Source organism: Acomys russatus, chromosome 5 (genome assembly GCF_903995435.1).
Source record: "Acomys russatus chromosome 5, mAcoRus1.1, whole genome shotgun sequence".
NCBI lineage: Eukaryota > Metazoa > Chordata > Mammalia > Rodentia > Muridae > Acomys > Acomys russatus.
Genome location: NC_067141.1, coordinates 21,272,805 through 21,289,076, shown reverse-complemented (window position 1 = coordinate 21,289,076; position 16,272 = coordinate 21,272,805). Strand labels below are relative to the sequence as shown.

At 53.5% G+C, this 16,272-nt stretch overlaps 2 protein-coding genes across 2 annotated transcripts; one reads left to right on the top strand and one right to left on the bottom strand.

Annotated features, from left to right (window-relative positions):
* The first annotated feature begins 4,770 nt into the window (after positions 1-4,770).
* Ifitm5 (interferon induced transmembrane protein 5) lies at positions 4,771-6,013 on the top strand. Its single transcript, XM_051145589.1, has 2 exons — positions 4,771-5,125; positions 5,732-6,013. Exons 1-2 carry the CDS (start codon positions 4,934-4,936, stop codon positions 5,942-5,944), a joined length of 405 nt encoding a protein of 134 aa, XP_051001546.1. The 5' UTR covers positions 4,771-4,933; the 3' UTR covers positions 5,945-6,013.
* A 1,908-nt stretch (positions 6,014-7,921) lies between these two features.
* On the bottom strand, positions 7,922-13,594 carry Pgghg (protein-glucosylgalactosylhydroxylysine glucosidase). The gene is made up of 13 exons (XM_051145106.1): positions 13,095-13,594; positions 12,428-12,638; positions 11,917-12,352; positions 10,902-11,021; positions 10,566-10,697; positions 10,292-10,403; positions 10,110-10,182; positions 9,855-9,991; positions 9,595-9,728; positions 9,406-9,501; positions 9,191-9,288; positions 8,845-9,124; positions 7,922-8,116 (listed from the first exon to the last, which is right to left on the bottom strand). Exons 1-13 carry the CDS (start codon positions 13,348-13,350, stop codon positions 7,922-7,924), a joined length of 2,280 nt encoding a protein of 759 aa, XP_051001063.1. The 5' UTR covers positions 13,351-13,594.
* Positions 13,595-16,272: the final 2,678 nt, after the last annotated feature.

Below are 16,272 nucleotides of genomic sequence, written 5' to 3'. Positions count from 1 at the left end.
AAGTCTGGCTGTGACTGTTCTCTGGGTGTGTACCAAGCTTACCTTGCATCCTTCCTGTCTGAGGAGAGAGAGAGAGAGAGAGAGAGAGAGAGAGAGAGAGAGAGAGAGAGAGAGAGAGAGAGAGAGAGAGAGAGAGAGAGAGAGAGAGAGAGAGAGGAGAGAGAGAGCCTTTAACTTGGCAGGCTTCTGGTCTCCTGAAATGAGCAGCAGCTGACTAGCATCCTGTGTGGGTTTTTGGTTGTTTTAGGCAAAGAGGATATGAGTACCACCCAATTCTGACACCATGCCCCCAAGGGCGCCCAGGAAGGGTACAGAACCCTGAGCAAAGGAGGCGTTAGTCCAGGAGTAAAAGACACCCAGAGTCCTTTAAGGGAAAAGAAACCTTTAACCAGGATTAGTGGTGCCTTCATCCCGTGGTGGCCTCTTGGATATGACTTCAGATTTCTTGGGCTGACCTGGGTACCATGAGTTGGGAACACACACACCCACACCCAGCTGCCCGCTTTCCCCCCCCCCACCCCCAGCTGCCTGCTTTTCCCTCACCCCCACCCCCGCAGGCACGCACAGCACAACACTTTGAGACCTAGAGTGGGTGGGGATTCAAGAATGCCTCCTGTGGTTTCTGAGCAGTAGGGAGGACCAAATGATCAGGAGTTCTGCTGGGGCCACAGCTACTATGTTCCATCTCCCTGGGAGGTGAAGCTGTCTGTCTTGGTGCCCTACTAACATGCGCCAAGCATCGCAGGAGTTCTTTCTACAGGGTATGCCTTTCTGCTTACCCAAGCCTGATACCTGGGAGTCAGATGGAGCTTCCTATGTCTGCAGGACTTGGGCCTGTCCCATAGCCCCTTGCTTTTCTAACACCATGATTGACTTGAATGTATCCAAAATTCCAGAAGTGGCACAGTGGGTCCCATGGTAGAGGTACGAGTGAGAAGGCACTGTGTGGCTTTGGGAAGCGGAAGGTCTTTTTTTTTTTTTTTTTAATAGGAAGTATGGTTTCTTAATAGGAAGTGTGAACAGCTGCTGTCGGGAAGAGGCCAGCTCCATGCTGAGGTTTGCAAGCCTGGGGAGTTCCTTCATTCTTTTAGAGACTCTAACGTGATTTTGACACAAGAAGAATTTCACAAGTCAGCACAAGAAGTTTGGAGTTCTTTCCAAATAGAAAGGTACCCATGGTAAGATACAAAACATACTTAAGAGTAGGTGTTGGGCTTCTGGGGGTCACCACTAAGTGTTTTAAAGGTCGTAGGTAGGATTTTCGAAGCATTTAGAATTTCATTGCTTGCCGGGCGGTGGTGGTGCACGCCTTTACTCTCAGCACTTGGGAGGCAGAAGCAGGCGATTGCTGTGAGTTCGAGGCCAGCCTGGTCTACAAAGCGAGTCCAGGACATTCAAGGATACAGAGTCCAGGACAGTCAAGGATACACAGAGAGACCCTGTCATGGGGGTGGGGGGAATTTAATTGTTTAAAGGTTCTATGGAACTCTTCCCTTGTCTATCCTCATTTCAGTGTCTGAGGGTATACAGCAACTCTGAGGGTCCTCTGGATGGGACCACACTCTGGTGAGCTAGAGTCCGAGGCTGCTAGGGTTGCCCAAGGACTTTCTGGTGAGATCCCTAGAAAATGGCAGGTTTACAGTTTGGAAAGGAGAAAGGCCTTCAGAAACTGTTAATTATGTTGGGGTTCTTGCTGCACAGCTGGTGAGAGTCTTCCAGGGCAAGGGGTACCTTTCCTTCCCATGGCTACATGGCAGGAAGGTACCAAAGGAGTTGGGTGGTAGCTCAGCAGAAAGACTTAGGACAGCCTGTGAGTCCAGACTGAGGGTAACTGTCCATAGGAAGGAGTCAAACAGAATCTGACCTCAGGACTCTTCTGGAGCATGGTAAACCACGTGGGAAGAGAGCTCGCCTGCTCAGACATAGCCATTAGGGAAGACAAGTCACACCCACGGGCTAGGAACATTCACACCCATGGGCTAGGAACATTCTTGGACCCAGAGCAGCAGTCCCTCCGCCATGAGGAGCACATGGCTGGCACGGTTCAGGGATTTGCTCCTAAGATCTTAAGGTCTGCCCAGTCTCTGGTCAGGAGGTCACATATCTGACATTTGGCTTCTGCAGTAGACCCAGAGCTGAGGGCTTTTCCCTGCCAACCTGCTACTAGATGCCTGTACAAGCAGCCCATGGAAGAGTGGGCAGTGCTCAGTGGACAGAAAGCACTATTGTGGAAGATGGAGGTAGAGGTGGATAGGCCAGGGCCAGAGCATCACCAGCGGCTTCTAAAGGTGCCAGGACCTAAGCCTGATGTGGTGGCGCACAGCTTTAGTCCCAGCACTCGGGAGGCCAATCTCTGTGAGTTTGAGGCCAGCCTGGCTGGCAAAGCAAGTCCAGGACAGGCAGGACTACAAGAGAAACCTTGTCTGGAAAAACAAAACAAACAAACAAACAAGGCACCAGGATCCATCCATCTCTCATAGCTAGCACTGTTCTTATTCCCTGAGAGTCTCCCAGAGCCTAGTAATTTATTGTTGTTATTATAGTTATTGGTTTTTCGAGACAGGGTTTCACTGTGTAGCCCTGGCTGTTCTGTAACTCAACTCTAGAGACCAAGTTGGCCTCTTACCTCAGAGATTCACCTGACTTTGTCTCCAGACTGCTGGAATTAGAGGCACCTGCAAGCCTAGTAATTTTAGACACAGTGTATTCTTAAATTAGACCTCAGTGCTCAGGAACCTTCACTGGGGTTCTATCTGCCCAGTGCAGAAGGCCAGAAACCTCAATGTTGAGGATGGGTCTTCCTCCCTTCAGACAGAGTGGGTGAGAGTGCGTCCTGATTGCTTTAGGCAGCAAGGGTGAGAGTAGGCTGTGAGTGGGACCAGACTGGGGTAACAGCAAAGGTATCACAGCACACTTACAACAAGGTGCATTTTACATGGTCCCGCTGGACAGATGTGTAAGTGTAACATCTATGATAAAGTCAAGGTCTAGGCGTCAGAGCGTGGTGCAGCTATGGAGTGTGTGCTGCTGGTGAGTGAAAGGTGTTTTTAGGTTCTTGGCACTGTCAGAAATCAGAAAGACATTGGGGAAAAGCTTTACTTTGGGTAAAGCGACGTACTCTTAAAGGCTGGGAGCATGCTCCTGGATAGTTTTGCCACTGGGATTTTGGATAATTCATTTCATTTTATTTTAATAGACAGGGATTCTGGCTGGTCTAGAACTATGTAGACCAGGCTGGCCAGGAACTCCCAGAGATCCCCCGCCCCCCTGCTCTGCCTGTGAGTGCTGAGATTAGAGGAGTGCACCATTCCAGGACAATGGCTCAACTTTTATGAGGAAGTAGATTGGTCACAAGTTAAGGCTGGGCTGGGGGAGAGGACAGGACATTCCTGTGATGTCAGGATTTCCCCCCACCCTCCCAAATAGAGTCCCCTCCCTCCTTTGTCCGTATGTATAATGGGAGCAGGAGACTTTATAATTCTGATGAGGTGAAGATGCTATTATAACGAAGCAAAGGGTAGGAAGCCCAGGATAGGCAGTGGTCCTTGGGTTAGTCTGGGACAGTCTTGTTTTTTGTGAGTACTCCCTCGACCTGTTGTCATGCAGCTCTGAGTCTTTGTCAGCCCTGCCGTTGTACTTTGCTGCGTGTCTTCCCTGTGCCGTATCTAACTCATCTCGTGCGCAAGACAATGCCGGGATAGAAGGCAGGTCTGTCTTCTGTCAAGAGGGCCGGCAGCTGCTCCAGCAGTTTAAGAGCATATGCTGCTCGTACAGAGGACCCAGGTGGATTCCTAGCACCCATATCGGGGGAGGTGTAGGCCTGGGCTCCAATATTACCCATCATTTTCCTGTCCCCAGACTGGAGGAGACCAAACGACAAGGGACCTTGGTGAAAGTCACTTCAGAGCCAGATGCTCTCCCTAGGTCCCTGTCGTCCTCCCTGCCATCTGCAGACTCTCCACGTCACACGTCCGGGGATCTCTGTCCACTTCCACGTACTCAAGACTATCCTGGACAGCCCAGCACTGCTTACTCATCTCATGGGGCCATGAGCAGAAGTAACCAAGGCTTTTAAGCTGAGCACAGGAGGGAGGCTGGGCAGTGGGGATGTGGAGGATCTAGTCCTTGCTAAGTCTGAGCTGAGACGACGCTACCAGGGAAGCTCTTGGCCCGTGAGCCTGGAGTTACAGACTTCCTGCTGGATACGCATTGCATTGAGTTCTTGGCATACACACAGGTATCTGAGCCCTCAAGATGCCACTCACATTTTAAGGATTGAGAGGGGCAGGACTAATGGGCTAAGGTGACTGAAGAGGATCTACCTGGCCAGGAGCTGGAAGGATTGCTCATCCTGGGGAGTGGGGAGGAGCTTTCTGGTTTGTAGCAGAAAGGGGGAAGCCTCCGTCATTCCTTTCTGCCTGCCACTTTCTTCTTAGCATTCATCTCTGCCAGGTGTCCCATCTGTGCACCTCAGCAGGTGACATGATCAAAGCCTGGATTCTGGGTTCTGGAGATGGGAGGGCTGTGGTATATGCGGCTCTGGTCCTGGGGAGGGAGCTCTGGCTGTTCCCTGAAACCGAGGAAGCCTCATGTCCCCTCAGCCTGTGTCCACCATGTTACTGTTTGCAGCTAGTGTCCTGGAGCAGCCTTCTGTGCAGAGTCGAGACAGCAGGGGGAGGGGGTTCAGGGGGCTCTGGTGGGTGGTCTACAGCTACTACCCATGTGGCACAGTGGCCTTTGATGGGGTCTTTTGAGAGGGGTGGGGGACGCTGGGGCACAAGGGCGGGCCACCCTACTTGGCAGGCTGAGACTGTAATTTGTGTTATATATAGTGAGTGGAGCTGGCCAGCCAGGGAGGGTAGTGTGGGGCTATAAGCAGGCCTGGTGCTCAGAGAGCACAAGCCTCAGCTAGGAAGACACGGCGCTGGAACCCATGGACACTTCATATCCCCGTGAGGACCCTCGGGCCCCATCATCCCGCAAGGCTGATGCTGCTGCCCACACAGCCCTCTCCATAGGAACACCGGGCCCTACGCCACGGGACCATCTGCTCTGGTCCGTCTTCAGCACGCTGTACCTGAATCTGTGTTGCCTTGGTTTCCTGGCGCTGGTCCACTCTGTCAAGGTAGGCTTCAAGGCTTGTGGGAAGGACTGGGGAGGGAGAATGAGTGTGGGCGTGAAGTGATGTGGGTGGGTGGGGGGACTCAAAAGGAGGGCCTGTTGGCATAGCCACAGTACCTTACCAAGTTTGGGGACCACGAGAGCCTCTCCATTAAGGAGTATGTACACTGTTTACAGGAAAGGAAGGCCTGACTATATAGTCTGCCCCAAAGGGCAAAGTCCTTATAGATTCCCACAGATGAGGAATAGCACTATAGCTCTTGAATGGGATGGAGTTCTTGGTTTCCCAGAGGGCTCCTTTCCCACAGGAGGCTCTCAGAGGCTGCTACTGACCCACAGTGGCTACTGAATCTAATCAGCATACATCTATACCTATATGGCCTTTATTTAGGCGAGGGCCACCATGACTCAGGACCCTGCCAAGGGCCAAACTGAGCCATGTTGGAGACTGGAGGTAGTGGGCCTAGCCCAGGGGAATGCCTCCTCGAGCCATACCTCTCCATCAAGATTTGGGGTCCAGCCTGTATCCTAGAGTTGCTCTAGATTGTCTGTGAGTCCCCTAGACAACCAATAAACATGTTAACATTTTGGCTCTGGCACTGCCCTGCAGGCCCGAGACCGGAAGGTAGCTGGGGACCTGGAGGCTGCGAGGCAGTATGGCTCCCGAGCCAAGTGCTACAACATCCTGGCTGCCATGTGGACGCTGGTACCCCCATTGCTGCTCCTGGCGCTGGTGGTGACTGGCGCCTTGCATCTGTCCCGGCTAGCCAAGGACTCTGCGGCTTTCTTCAGCACCAAGTTTGACGACGAGGACTATAATTGAGAGTTCTGAGCTTGTCCTGAACCAAGGACAACCATGCCAGGACATTGCCCCCAGGTGCCCAACACCAGCTCCTACCACACCACCCACCATAGTACCTCGATGATCCCTGGCCTCCCTCTTCTCTACAATGTGTGTCCGACGCTGACCCCCTCAGAACCCTTAGACTTTACCTCGAACTTAGACGGTCCTCGGCACCTGGCTTTGCCCTTCTTCCCCACTTACCAGGCTGAGCCTCCATTCACAATTAAAGCTGGCAGATTCCAGAAATGTGTGGCTCCTTCTTTCCTGGTGGTAGTTGTTGCAGAGAGCCCCAGCACCAAATCCTCTGGCCAGCCCCCAGGCGTCTTGTTCTGTCTTGCTTGGCTGCCCCCTGACTACTGCTTTTGCCTAGCTATAATGCAGCCTGTGGCTTTTGGGGTGGAGGAGCCTAAGTATTTTAGGATGAAGTTCGGGAACTCAGGCCTTTGATTCCTACTGCCCTGTGGTTTGATGGGCTGTGTCCCAGAACATGTGAGGGTGTGCCCTGGTTCTCCATATGCCACAGCGGTCTTCTTCCCTCCGGGGTTAGTAAAGGCGGTGGCAAAGGCAGGCAGGGTCTATTTCCTATGTGGGACTGGATACGGGCCTCACACAGGACAGCAACACCATCTGCACAGACACACACAGACACAGACAGCCCTTCCTTCCACCTTTCCTTTCATTTGCACGTGTTCAGAGGCAGACAGGCATTGGCCCTGGATAAACTCTGGGCCACCAGTGGCACTAGATGAATGTTGTCACATGGCTTCTCCTCTCTACTATATGTTGCATGCCCCTGGCTCACACACTGATGCAACACACACACACACACACACACACACACACACACACACACACACACACACACACACACACCCTCATAAAGCTGCAATGAGCTCCTGGACCCCCACCCAGGGTTTTACTGTGGCCAGCTAACTGTTGTTAGCAGAGGTCGAGCACTCCACCCAGGTCCCTTTCCTCCCCAGCACCTGCTTCTCCCTGTCAGCGAAGGTCTCTGTCTAGTTGCCCTATGTGGAGACCCTAAGCGGCTCCCAATCCTCTGCATCCTGTCATACGCCTGTAGTCAACAGCTGGCCCTGAGGAGCTCGAAGCTACCGAAAGTGTGGCAAGCCAACCCCAGGAGATAGGGCCTTATTCGGTTCTGTGCCTGGGGCTGGAGATGGAGCCAGTGCTGGCACTAGCCCTGTTGTGGACCAGAGATAAGAACAGTGTGAGACTGTACTCAGACAAAGATGGAGACAATGTGCTGACCAGGAGCTCCTGGTCTAGTTCAAGAAAAGGTCAATTCCTGCTGGCTACTGGGACTTGGGTGTTCCTGGGTAGATACGCCCAAACATGGGACAGTTTGCCAGCTTTCAAATATAATACGAGGAATGACTGTTTTGTGTCCAAGTGCTAAGGACAACATGTATGGGCAAGCTAATTAGGCAACAATAGCAGCAGCAGCAGCAGCAGCAGCAGCAGCAGCAGCAGCAGCAGCTTCCCCTGCCCCAGCCTGCTAGGCTAGACCCGATCAGCCAGGCCAGCCTACATGCTCTATCGCCCCCCCACGGCCTCAGAAGCTCACCATACTCCATGCACAGAAGTGACCACATACACACAGGTAGTATGCACACCCAGGGTACCAGGCTACATCTGTTCTTTGGGTGCAGTGCCACCATCAACTTGCTGGTGCTCATGTCCCGTCCTGGCTTTGAGGCAACAGATAAGCATCTATTCTGCCAGAGTGGCTCCTGGCCCACCATAAAGAAGTTGGAAGAAGACGTGAAGGCCCCACCTTGCCCCTGCTTGGAAACCACATCACCATTCAGGCCCTGGTGCTAAGAGACATGTATCCATCACACACCCTGACTTCAGGAGCTTTTGCCAGCACTGCGTTTAATTAGCCAAGTTGGCTTGGTATAGGGACATGGGTTTTACCAGGATCCTGGCCCTACTCTATGCACCTTCTTTGGGGAAACACTGATTATATGCCAGGAGCTGAGAACAGGAGAGAAGGCTGCGCAGCTTCTCGGCACCGATGCCTAGGACTGTGGCCTGGAAACCCAGTCCGTCTGACTCCGGTTCCTCTGGTCGCCAGCCCCATGATCCATCTGCCCTGTCTTCTGAGAGCACTGCCTTCCTTCTTACCAGCTGTATGGTGATGGACAGCTCTCACCCTAGCCCACTATGCCAGACACCATTTGATGTCAAGAGGAGTCAAATAGAAACTTTAAAGCCACAAACCCTTGAGCACTTGGCTAACCCCGCCTGGTACCAACTGTATGCTACAGGAAGGAAGTTCAGGCTCAGGGAGACAGCAAGATGGGGAGCTAAGGGGTAGGGAGTTGTGGTCAGCTGCAAAGCAAAGAGTGTTTGAGGTGCTAACTAGATAGGCCAGTCCTGGAGAGGGTGAGGGGAGTAAGGAGGAGGGAACAGCCTGTAGCCTTAATGGTTCAGGGCAGGATCTGGATTGATAGACTGCTGGGTCAGGGATGCAGCTGAGGGCCTAGGAGTGTCTCAGAGGCACCCAAAGGGATTTCTAATGCCAAAACTCCTGTTTAGCAAACACTGAAGAGCTGGAATTTCTGGACATCTATGAGGGTGACCTTTGTATCCGGCCAGCTGAGTGGGGAAAGGAGACTTTGTGCCCTGCAAGAGAGAGGATTAATCCTTGAGGCCATGCACCAAGACACCTGGGACACACACACACAAAGACCTTTCCCTACCTGGTGGCAGGGGGAGCCTGACTAGCGATGGCCACAGCTCAGTCTCTCTCTCTCTCTCTCTACACACACACACACACACACACACACACACACACACACACACACACACAAAGACCTTTCCCTACTTGGTGGCAGAGGGAGACACACACACACACACACACACACACACACACACACACACACACACACACACACACACACACACAAAGACCTTTCCCTACCTGGTAGCAGGGGGAGCCTGACCAGCGATGGCCACAGCTCAGCCTCTAGCAAGGGCGCCCAGGGCTCTGCACGGGCTGTGACCTCAAGTGTCACTGAGTCTTTGGAAAAGATGAAGTTGAACTTGTTCCCCAGGTAGGAGATACCAGAGACAGACACTCTGGAGACCAGGTCTGGACACAGCGGGTCAAAGGTCACACCAGCCTCAGTGATCCTGTTGGGAGAGCCGCGTGAAGAGGGTTGGCACAAGTGGGAATTCACTGCTGGCCACTGCACTCACCTGAATCCTGTGCACCCAAAGAGTGATGCCTGCAAGAAGCCCCCCATGCCTGTCAGGAAGTTCACTGCACCAGACCCATCTGCATTCTCGGTCCACACCTGCAGGCAGCAAAGGGTGGCTATCACCTGAGGCTACCGCCCTAGGGTTGGGTAAGACCCTTACCCTGGTGAGACTACCACAGTGGGCTGTGGGTGGTGGGTAGAAGCCAGGCTGACCTTGAAGGGCTCAGTGACATTGGTGAAACTCCTGCTCAGGAGGGCCTGTGCCTTTGAGGGGTCCTTCAGCTCCATCCAGCCCACAGCAAACATGCTCTGAGGTCAGAATTCAGATATAAAGCCGTCAGACCCACCACGGGGGAAGGAAGATGAAGACAGGAGGGAAACACTGCCTGCCGGGCTCCTCACCCAGGTCATGGCAGGGCCCTGAGGGGATGTCACAGCCTCATAAACCTCCAAATTTTTTCTTCGTATGTCAGGTCTCAGGGGAAAGGGGACTGGGTACCCCAGGAGGACAACATCCGCCTGCTTCACTTCTTCTCCTAATTTGGGGGAAGGGGGTAGCGGGATAGGGTTAGGTTATCAGTCAAAGAGATGCGAGTGTGCCAGGGTGAATGTACAGGTTTTGACCAAGCAGAGGGCCTTTCAAAGGACTTAGGACCACTCACCTTGCTCATAGCCATCAAACTCAGGGTGGAAGTTCTGCTCAGAGTCAAATGGTATCTTGATCTTATCGGCCACCTCCAGCCACTGGCTTGGAACAGGCAAACCCAAGTCCTTGGCCAATGCAGCAGCAAAAGCGCAGGCTGGAGAGGGGACAAGCCACGGTTACATGGTTTCTGACTGGGCCCTGCCTGCTATGCTGGGGCAAGGTTGAGGGAAAGGGCATGGTTTTTGTTTTTTGTTTTTTTGTTTTGTCTGACCTGTTCTGGACCATGGCATTGGTGTACACAGAGTTGTTGACTCCGGAGTGGTACTCATCAGGGGGCATGACTCCTAGTCACACAGGGCCACCATGACAGTTAGGGTAGGGGCTCAGGACATGCTCTTCCATGAGCAGAGTCCCATGCCGAGCTGACTACTGCACTCCGTGTGTGGTCCTCACCTTTCAGGTGGTACATCTTATCCTGGGAGCTCCATTCTACGCGGCTGCACCAGAACTCAGCCACAGCGCTCACCACGTTCCAGCCGCCAGCCTCTCGGAAGAGCGGCAGGTCCTAAAGAGTGAGAGCAGGCCAAAGGACCAGGCTCAGAAGAGGAGCACAGAGAAAGCAATGCCTGGCTTTCAAAGCCCCTTTCCACACGATTCCCTAGGGTCATAAGGTAAAGTGTGGATTCAAGAGGCGCACGGGTGCACATGGGCTATCATGGCGCCTCACCTGAGTGCAGTAGTAATACAGTTGGAAGGCCAACACCACGGCCCCGTTGACGTGGATCTCCTGGGCCCCGTAAATGTCCTCAGGGCAGACCTCCAGGCCAGTGCTTGCACTCTCCCAAGCAAACTTGGCTCCCTGTGAGGGAAGAGGATGAGATGGTCAGGTCTTGATCTGGGGGAGGGGGGCAGCCCTCCGCCATACTAGAGGGATGATCATTTGTGGAGGAAAGGAAACGAGAGGTATTGGGCTCTGGGCTCTGGCGGCCACTGAAAGGCACTGGGAAGACCTTGGGGCAGAGGCCTATGGGGGTGGTGGGTGGTGGTACTCAGGCCCCATTACCTGGTAGCCCAAGTTCTGGGCGTTCTTCAGGGCCCCTCCCAGCGTGCGGACCCGGTACTCCAGGATGGCCCTGGCAGCCTCTGGGTGGAACATCACAATATTTGGGAACATCCAGAGGTCCTGAGAGGATGGACCGTTAACGGGGCTAAACATTTCTCTACACCTTCTTCCTCCTTTACTCCTCCTTACTGTCCATATTCCACTCCACCAACGCTTCCAGCCAACAGACAGCAAAGCAGGCAACCGGGGGCCTTCCCCCCCTCCCCTCTGGCAGTCCCTTTGCCTCTCCCTGCATGCCTCATCATGCTCACCCAGACCTACCTGGGCGCCCCCCCCAACCCATTCCCCACCCCTGCCTGCCCACTCCAATGCTATCTCTCTAGCCTAGACAGCCCAGAGTTCTGGCCCTCAGCCCAGTCAGAATCAGGAGAAGCTTGTGGCGTCCAGTTTGCATCAGGCCACTAGGGAGAGCTTGCTCTTAAGCTCTCTGGTTGCCCGACCTCAGCTTCCTTTGGTTTCATCCGAGCCAGCCGACTTCAGAAGGTGTCAGACATGGGAGTGGCCTTGAGCCTTTCCCCCTCAATACTTCCCCACCCTGAGGCTACAACCTTGACCTCTCCAGCACTTGCTTCCCTTCACTCAGCTACTCCTGGCAGCAACAGAACTTTCCAGACCGTATCTCCACATCTGTCATTCCTCTAAAAAGTCTATGGCTCTTTTAGTCCTTGGGTAAGCTCTGGCCTTGTACCTGGCTCACTCTGAGGCTCCGGAGGCCCTGGCCTGCTTTGAAGCCCCTTCTCTGCCTTCGGATGTGGCACATCCTTTGCACCGTCTGTTACTCTAACCTGCATCACTCTTTTCTACCAAACTCCCACACACCCTTCTGAGAAGCCATCTCTTCTAGAAAGCCCTCCTATCTATAGCCCCCATGTTTAGTGTTGATCTCAGATAGTTCAAAGGCAATAGCCAAAACGTTTACACACAGCTCTCCCTGTGCCACCGGCACAGCATGTACCTGATCCCAGAAGATATGGCCCCAGTAGCATTCCTCCTGACTCCCATTGGAGAGGCCTCCGGGGCTAAGGCCGTGGCTGATGAATCCTTGCGTTCCAGGCTGGGGAAGCTCACTGAGCAGATAGTAAAGAGAGCCACGGAGGGCCTGGCGTAGGGCCAGGGGCCCAGCTACATCCAGGCCACAGCTTGCCCAGAGCTGGGCCCAGGCATCTGCGTGGACCGTATGTAGAACACCCCTGGTCTGCAGCTGCAGGGCCTCAGCAAAGCAGGCCTGGGCCTCAGCCTGCCTGCCACCCACCACAGTCAGAAAGTCCCAGGTCCTGTCTTTCTCGTCTTCCCCAAGGGTTAAGGCTGGGGGAACCGGCGTCCACAGCATGTGTACTTCCTGCTGGGGCTCTCCTGGCTGCTCAGGGGTGAGTGTGTGGCCATGCAGGTACCTGCAAGAACATAGCTGGGTCTCAGGAAAGGATGCCCTCTCTGGGCTACATAGATTTACCCGGTGTATTCCTTACCGGACTCCCTGGAAGTCAGGCCCCACATGCAGGTCCAGGTCTGGGCTTTCTGGGGAGAAGGCTGCCCGTAGCAGCACCGTGATGGGCTTGTCCCCTGGGGTCAAGCGTGTAACGGACACACTGAAGGCCAGTACATGGGGTAACACACGGTGAGCATAGATGCACTGGGAAGCCCGGAAGCTGGGGTCTTCCAAGGTGTGCAGGAAGGAACCTAGGGAGGGTTGGGAGGCTCAGTCATCCTGAAGAAGCGAGATGGACTCAAAGCTGTGGACTCCCAAGACCACAGCCTTCCTGGGAGTGGGGTCCCTCAGACCTCAAGTTGTTGCTCCCCACTGTGTAGTGGGTCCACCCAGATGAAAAGAAAGCAAAACAGACCACAGAGGCCTCATCTCAGGAGGCAGTTTTTTTACGCCTTTTTTTTCCTTCCTTAAATTAAAGGCCATTGGTTTAGTTTTTTTTTTTTTTTTTTTTTGAGATGTGTCTTGCTGTGTACTGGAGGCTGAGTTCCAATTCTCCATCTTCCTGCCCCAACCTTCCCAGCGCTGAGATCACAGGCCTGAGTCACACACTAGCTTTTGTGGCCCCTTTCCCTTATGAGACTTAATGGACAAGTGAGGAGTCCCTGTCACCCAGAGCTATAGCTTGTCCCGGACTGGTGGCAGCTAACCTGTGTTGGTGTCCAGGGTAAAGGTCTCTGTCAGCCATTCTGTTCCTGCAGGGGCTTCCAGACGGACATTGAGGGGGCTGGGTAGAATCGCCCGGTGAGCGTCCCCTCTAGCTCCGTTGTACACACCGTTTACATGTATGGTGTCATGATAGACACGTGTACCTAGGTATGAGTTGGTCACAGTGGCCCAGAGCCTGGGGTCACTGGGCAGACAGTGGGTACTGAATATGGTGGGGTCGTCTTTGGAGTTGTCCATGGAACGCTGTCTCGGTCCACGTGGCCTGGACTTCCCTCTGCAGACTGACAATAAACACTCAAACTTGGCCTATCCTTATAGACAGTGAGGGGCTAGCTGGGTAGCAATATTTATAAAGCGCCCACCGAGGGGTTGCGCCAAGAAGACCCTTAAGAGGACAGCCAGGAACGCAACTGAATCTGTAAACCAGTTCCCTCAGCCTGCGCTGCAGGCCTCCCTCTCAACTGGTCCTGACCCATCTTCCCAAAGTCCGGCTGAGGCCGGACGTTGGGGCACAGGAACCAGCAGATGTGGAGGGGGACAGCAAGGAGAGGCGTCGGGATGGGAGAGGAGGAACCGGATGTGGTGGAGGACGATGGTTGGGGCTGAGGTGGGGGATGGGGGGGGCGCGTAGCTGGTGAAGGGTGGACTTGCTCGGGGAAATGGAAAGAGGAAGCGGGTGTGAGGGCGCGGGAGGGGCTGGAGAGGAGGATCGCGAAGTGTGGGACAGGACGAGAGACAAGAAAGTTCAGAGAACTTGGTGGAAGAGGGTGAAGGCGGGTTTGGAGAGACGGCACAGGCAGTTTTTGGGACTCACCGCAGCCCAGGTCCTGGCAGTGCGGGGATGGGTGGTGGGTGGTGGGTGGTGGGTCTGGTGTAAAGTAGGCTCTGGTGGTGCGAGCTGCCCCTGGCGGGAGGAAGAAGCGGCCCCGCCGCGTGGCAAGTGGGCGGGGCTGAGTCTAGGCGGAACCCGGGAAACTGTCTTGGTCTCTGCCCCAAGTGCGGGTGCCAAGGGTGCCAAATCATGCTGGGACGGAGATTAGTTGAGTTTTACCACTAAGATGTATGCAAGGGTGGGATGGGCCTGAGGTCCGTCACTACAGTTTAGTCACCTAGGAAGAACACTGGCCAGTCCTCTTGGGCAGTCCTTCCCTTTTCTGGGGACCCCACCCCACTGATCCCCTTCTGCCTACCTTCCTGGCTAGATCTGGGCCTATCTTGTCCCTGTCTCTGGTTTGTTTCTTGGTCTGACTCAGACTCGGTATTTGGACCAGTCCAGTCAGAACCGGGCCTCCCCCTGCTCCAGGATCTGTTTCTGCTGTCCAGCTGCCCCACAGCAAAACCCTGCTCATCTTGTCTCAGTGCCAACGACAGCCCTCTGCCACCAACGGCCAATGTCAAACCTATGCCTCCTGCATCCACCGTAGAGACTCCTACTGCTGTTTCCAGTATCCACCCAGGGCAGCAGCCAGCAAGCAGGGAGGGTTAGGCCACACACCAGTGTACCCAGAGGATTGCACCTCACCGTCCCCTAAATACTCTCTGCCCGCCTTGGATTTTCTTTTTTCTTTTGGTTTTTCAAGACAGGGTTTCTCTGTGTAACCTTGGCTGTCCTGGACTCACTTTGTAGACCAGGCTGGCCTCGAACTCACAGTGATCTGCCTGCCTCTGCCTCCCGAGTGCTGGGGTTAAAGGTGTGTGCCACCCGCGCCTGGCCCTGAGCCTTTTCTTTAAACCATGTTGCTACATATACATATAAATGAATAAATATATAAATACAACCCGAGAGTCTGTTCAGTGTTTGTCTTTGAGTGTATATTTCTAGGGCTGATCATTGGGTTTAGGGACACCAGTAAGAGGTGTGAAACCATAGCAGGAGCCACACTGATGTTGAGGAGCCACATTGTGACTAAGGCTCCATACCTTACAAGAATAAGTTTCTGTTTACTAAGCCCAAGGTATCCTGCAAACTATGTTTTTCAGTCTACCCTGAACTTGTGGCCTCATGGTGTGTGCCCATCCCTTTGCCTGGCTAAACTCCTGAACCTGTGATGCTTGTCTTTTTGCCTTAGGAAAATGTCTTCCCAGATACCTTGGTAAAAGGGTCCACATGATGTTTTCTTGTTATTATTATTACTATTATTGTTATTATTGTTATTACCGAACTCACAGCGATCTGCCTGCCTCTGGCTCCCGAGTGCTGGGATTAAAGGTGTGCACCGCCACACCTGGCTTTACACTTATTTTTATTGCCCCCCCCTTACAGTCAATTATCTCAACAGCTGTTTTCCTTTTTTTCTTTTTCTTTTTTCTCTTAGGCTTCTTGAGACAGGGTTTCTCTGTGTAGCCTTGGCCGTCCTGGACTCTTTTCTAGACTAGGCTGGCCTCGAATTTACAGCTATCCGCCTGCCTCTGCCTGGAATTAAAGGCACTTATCACCATGCCCGGCATCCGTACCTGTTTTCTATCAACCTAACCTTTCCCCATAAAAGGAATCTCAGAAGCTGCTCTCTGAAATCCTGACTTTGGGACAGCCTGTTCTAAATTCAGCTTGCTTTAATCAGATGCTCGTGGAATTGTCCCCCCCCCCCCCCCCAGATCAAACAGAGGCTTATCCCTGAGGACGACTAATTTTCTCTCTCCGGCAGTAGTTAATTGATTGTAGTGCTTCATGCAGGGGAGGGCCCCACCACCACCCCGGGCTTCCCCTACCCACATTTGGATGCCACAGATCTTTAGGCAGCTTGCTTTTGAGATTTGATGGGTGTAGCTTCTCCGCCACAGCTAGAAGGCACAGTTTTACAGCCTCGGCCTTGGTCTTGGTCGGCTGCCTCCTTCAAGCCCCACCCCTGCGCTGTTCTTTGACGTTTCCTGGCCCTCAGGTGCAGGGGTTACCCTATAGAGGTATCCGCTGGGGCTGCATCCATCACTTATTCTCTACATTTGGACGAGCTGTGACATTCCTTTCCCAAAGTCTGGCATTTAGACAAAGCCAGCCTTACCTCAGGGGATAGAAAAGATAGCTCCTGCTTGCTCAAAGGACTCCTTACTTGGTCAAAAGGGACACATGACTCTTCCATTAACCTATGCTTGTGGTAGCTACTGGCATACCGTCGGCTATGTTACCCTCTAGGACCTTACTCACAAAGTACCTGTTATATA

Coding starts and splice junctions, on each gene's coding strand:
- Ifitm5 (XM_051145589.1), top strand. CDS start 4,934: ATGGACACTTCATATCCCCGTGAGGACCCTCGGGCCCCATCATCCCGC. Junction 5,126..5,731: donor CGCTGGTCCACTCTGTCAAG/GTAGGCTTCAAG, acceptor ACTGCCCTGCAG/GCCCGAGACCGGAAGGTAGC.
- Pgghg (XM_051145106.1), bottom strand. CDS start 13,350: ATGGACAACTCCAAAGACGACCCCACCATATTCAGTACCCACTGTCTG. Junction 10,698..10,901: donor CCCAGAACTTGGGCTACCAG/GTAATGGGGCCT, acceptor CTTCCCTCACAG/GGAGCCAAGTTTGCTTGGGA. Junction 9,502..9,594: donor AGGGCCCTGCCATGACCTGG/GTGAGGAGCCCG, acceptor TTCTGACCTCAG/AGCATGTTTGCTGTGGGCTG.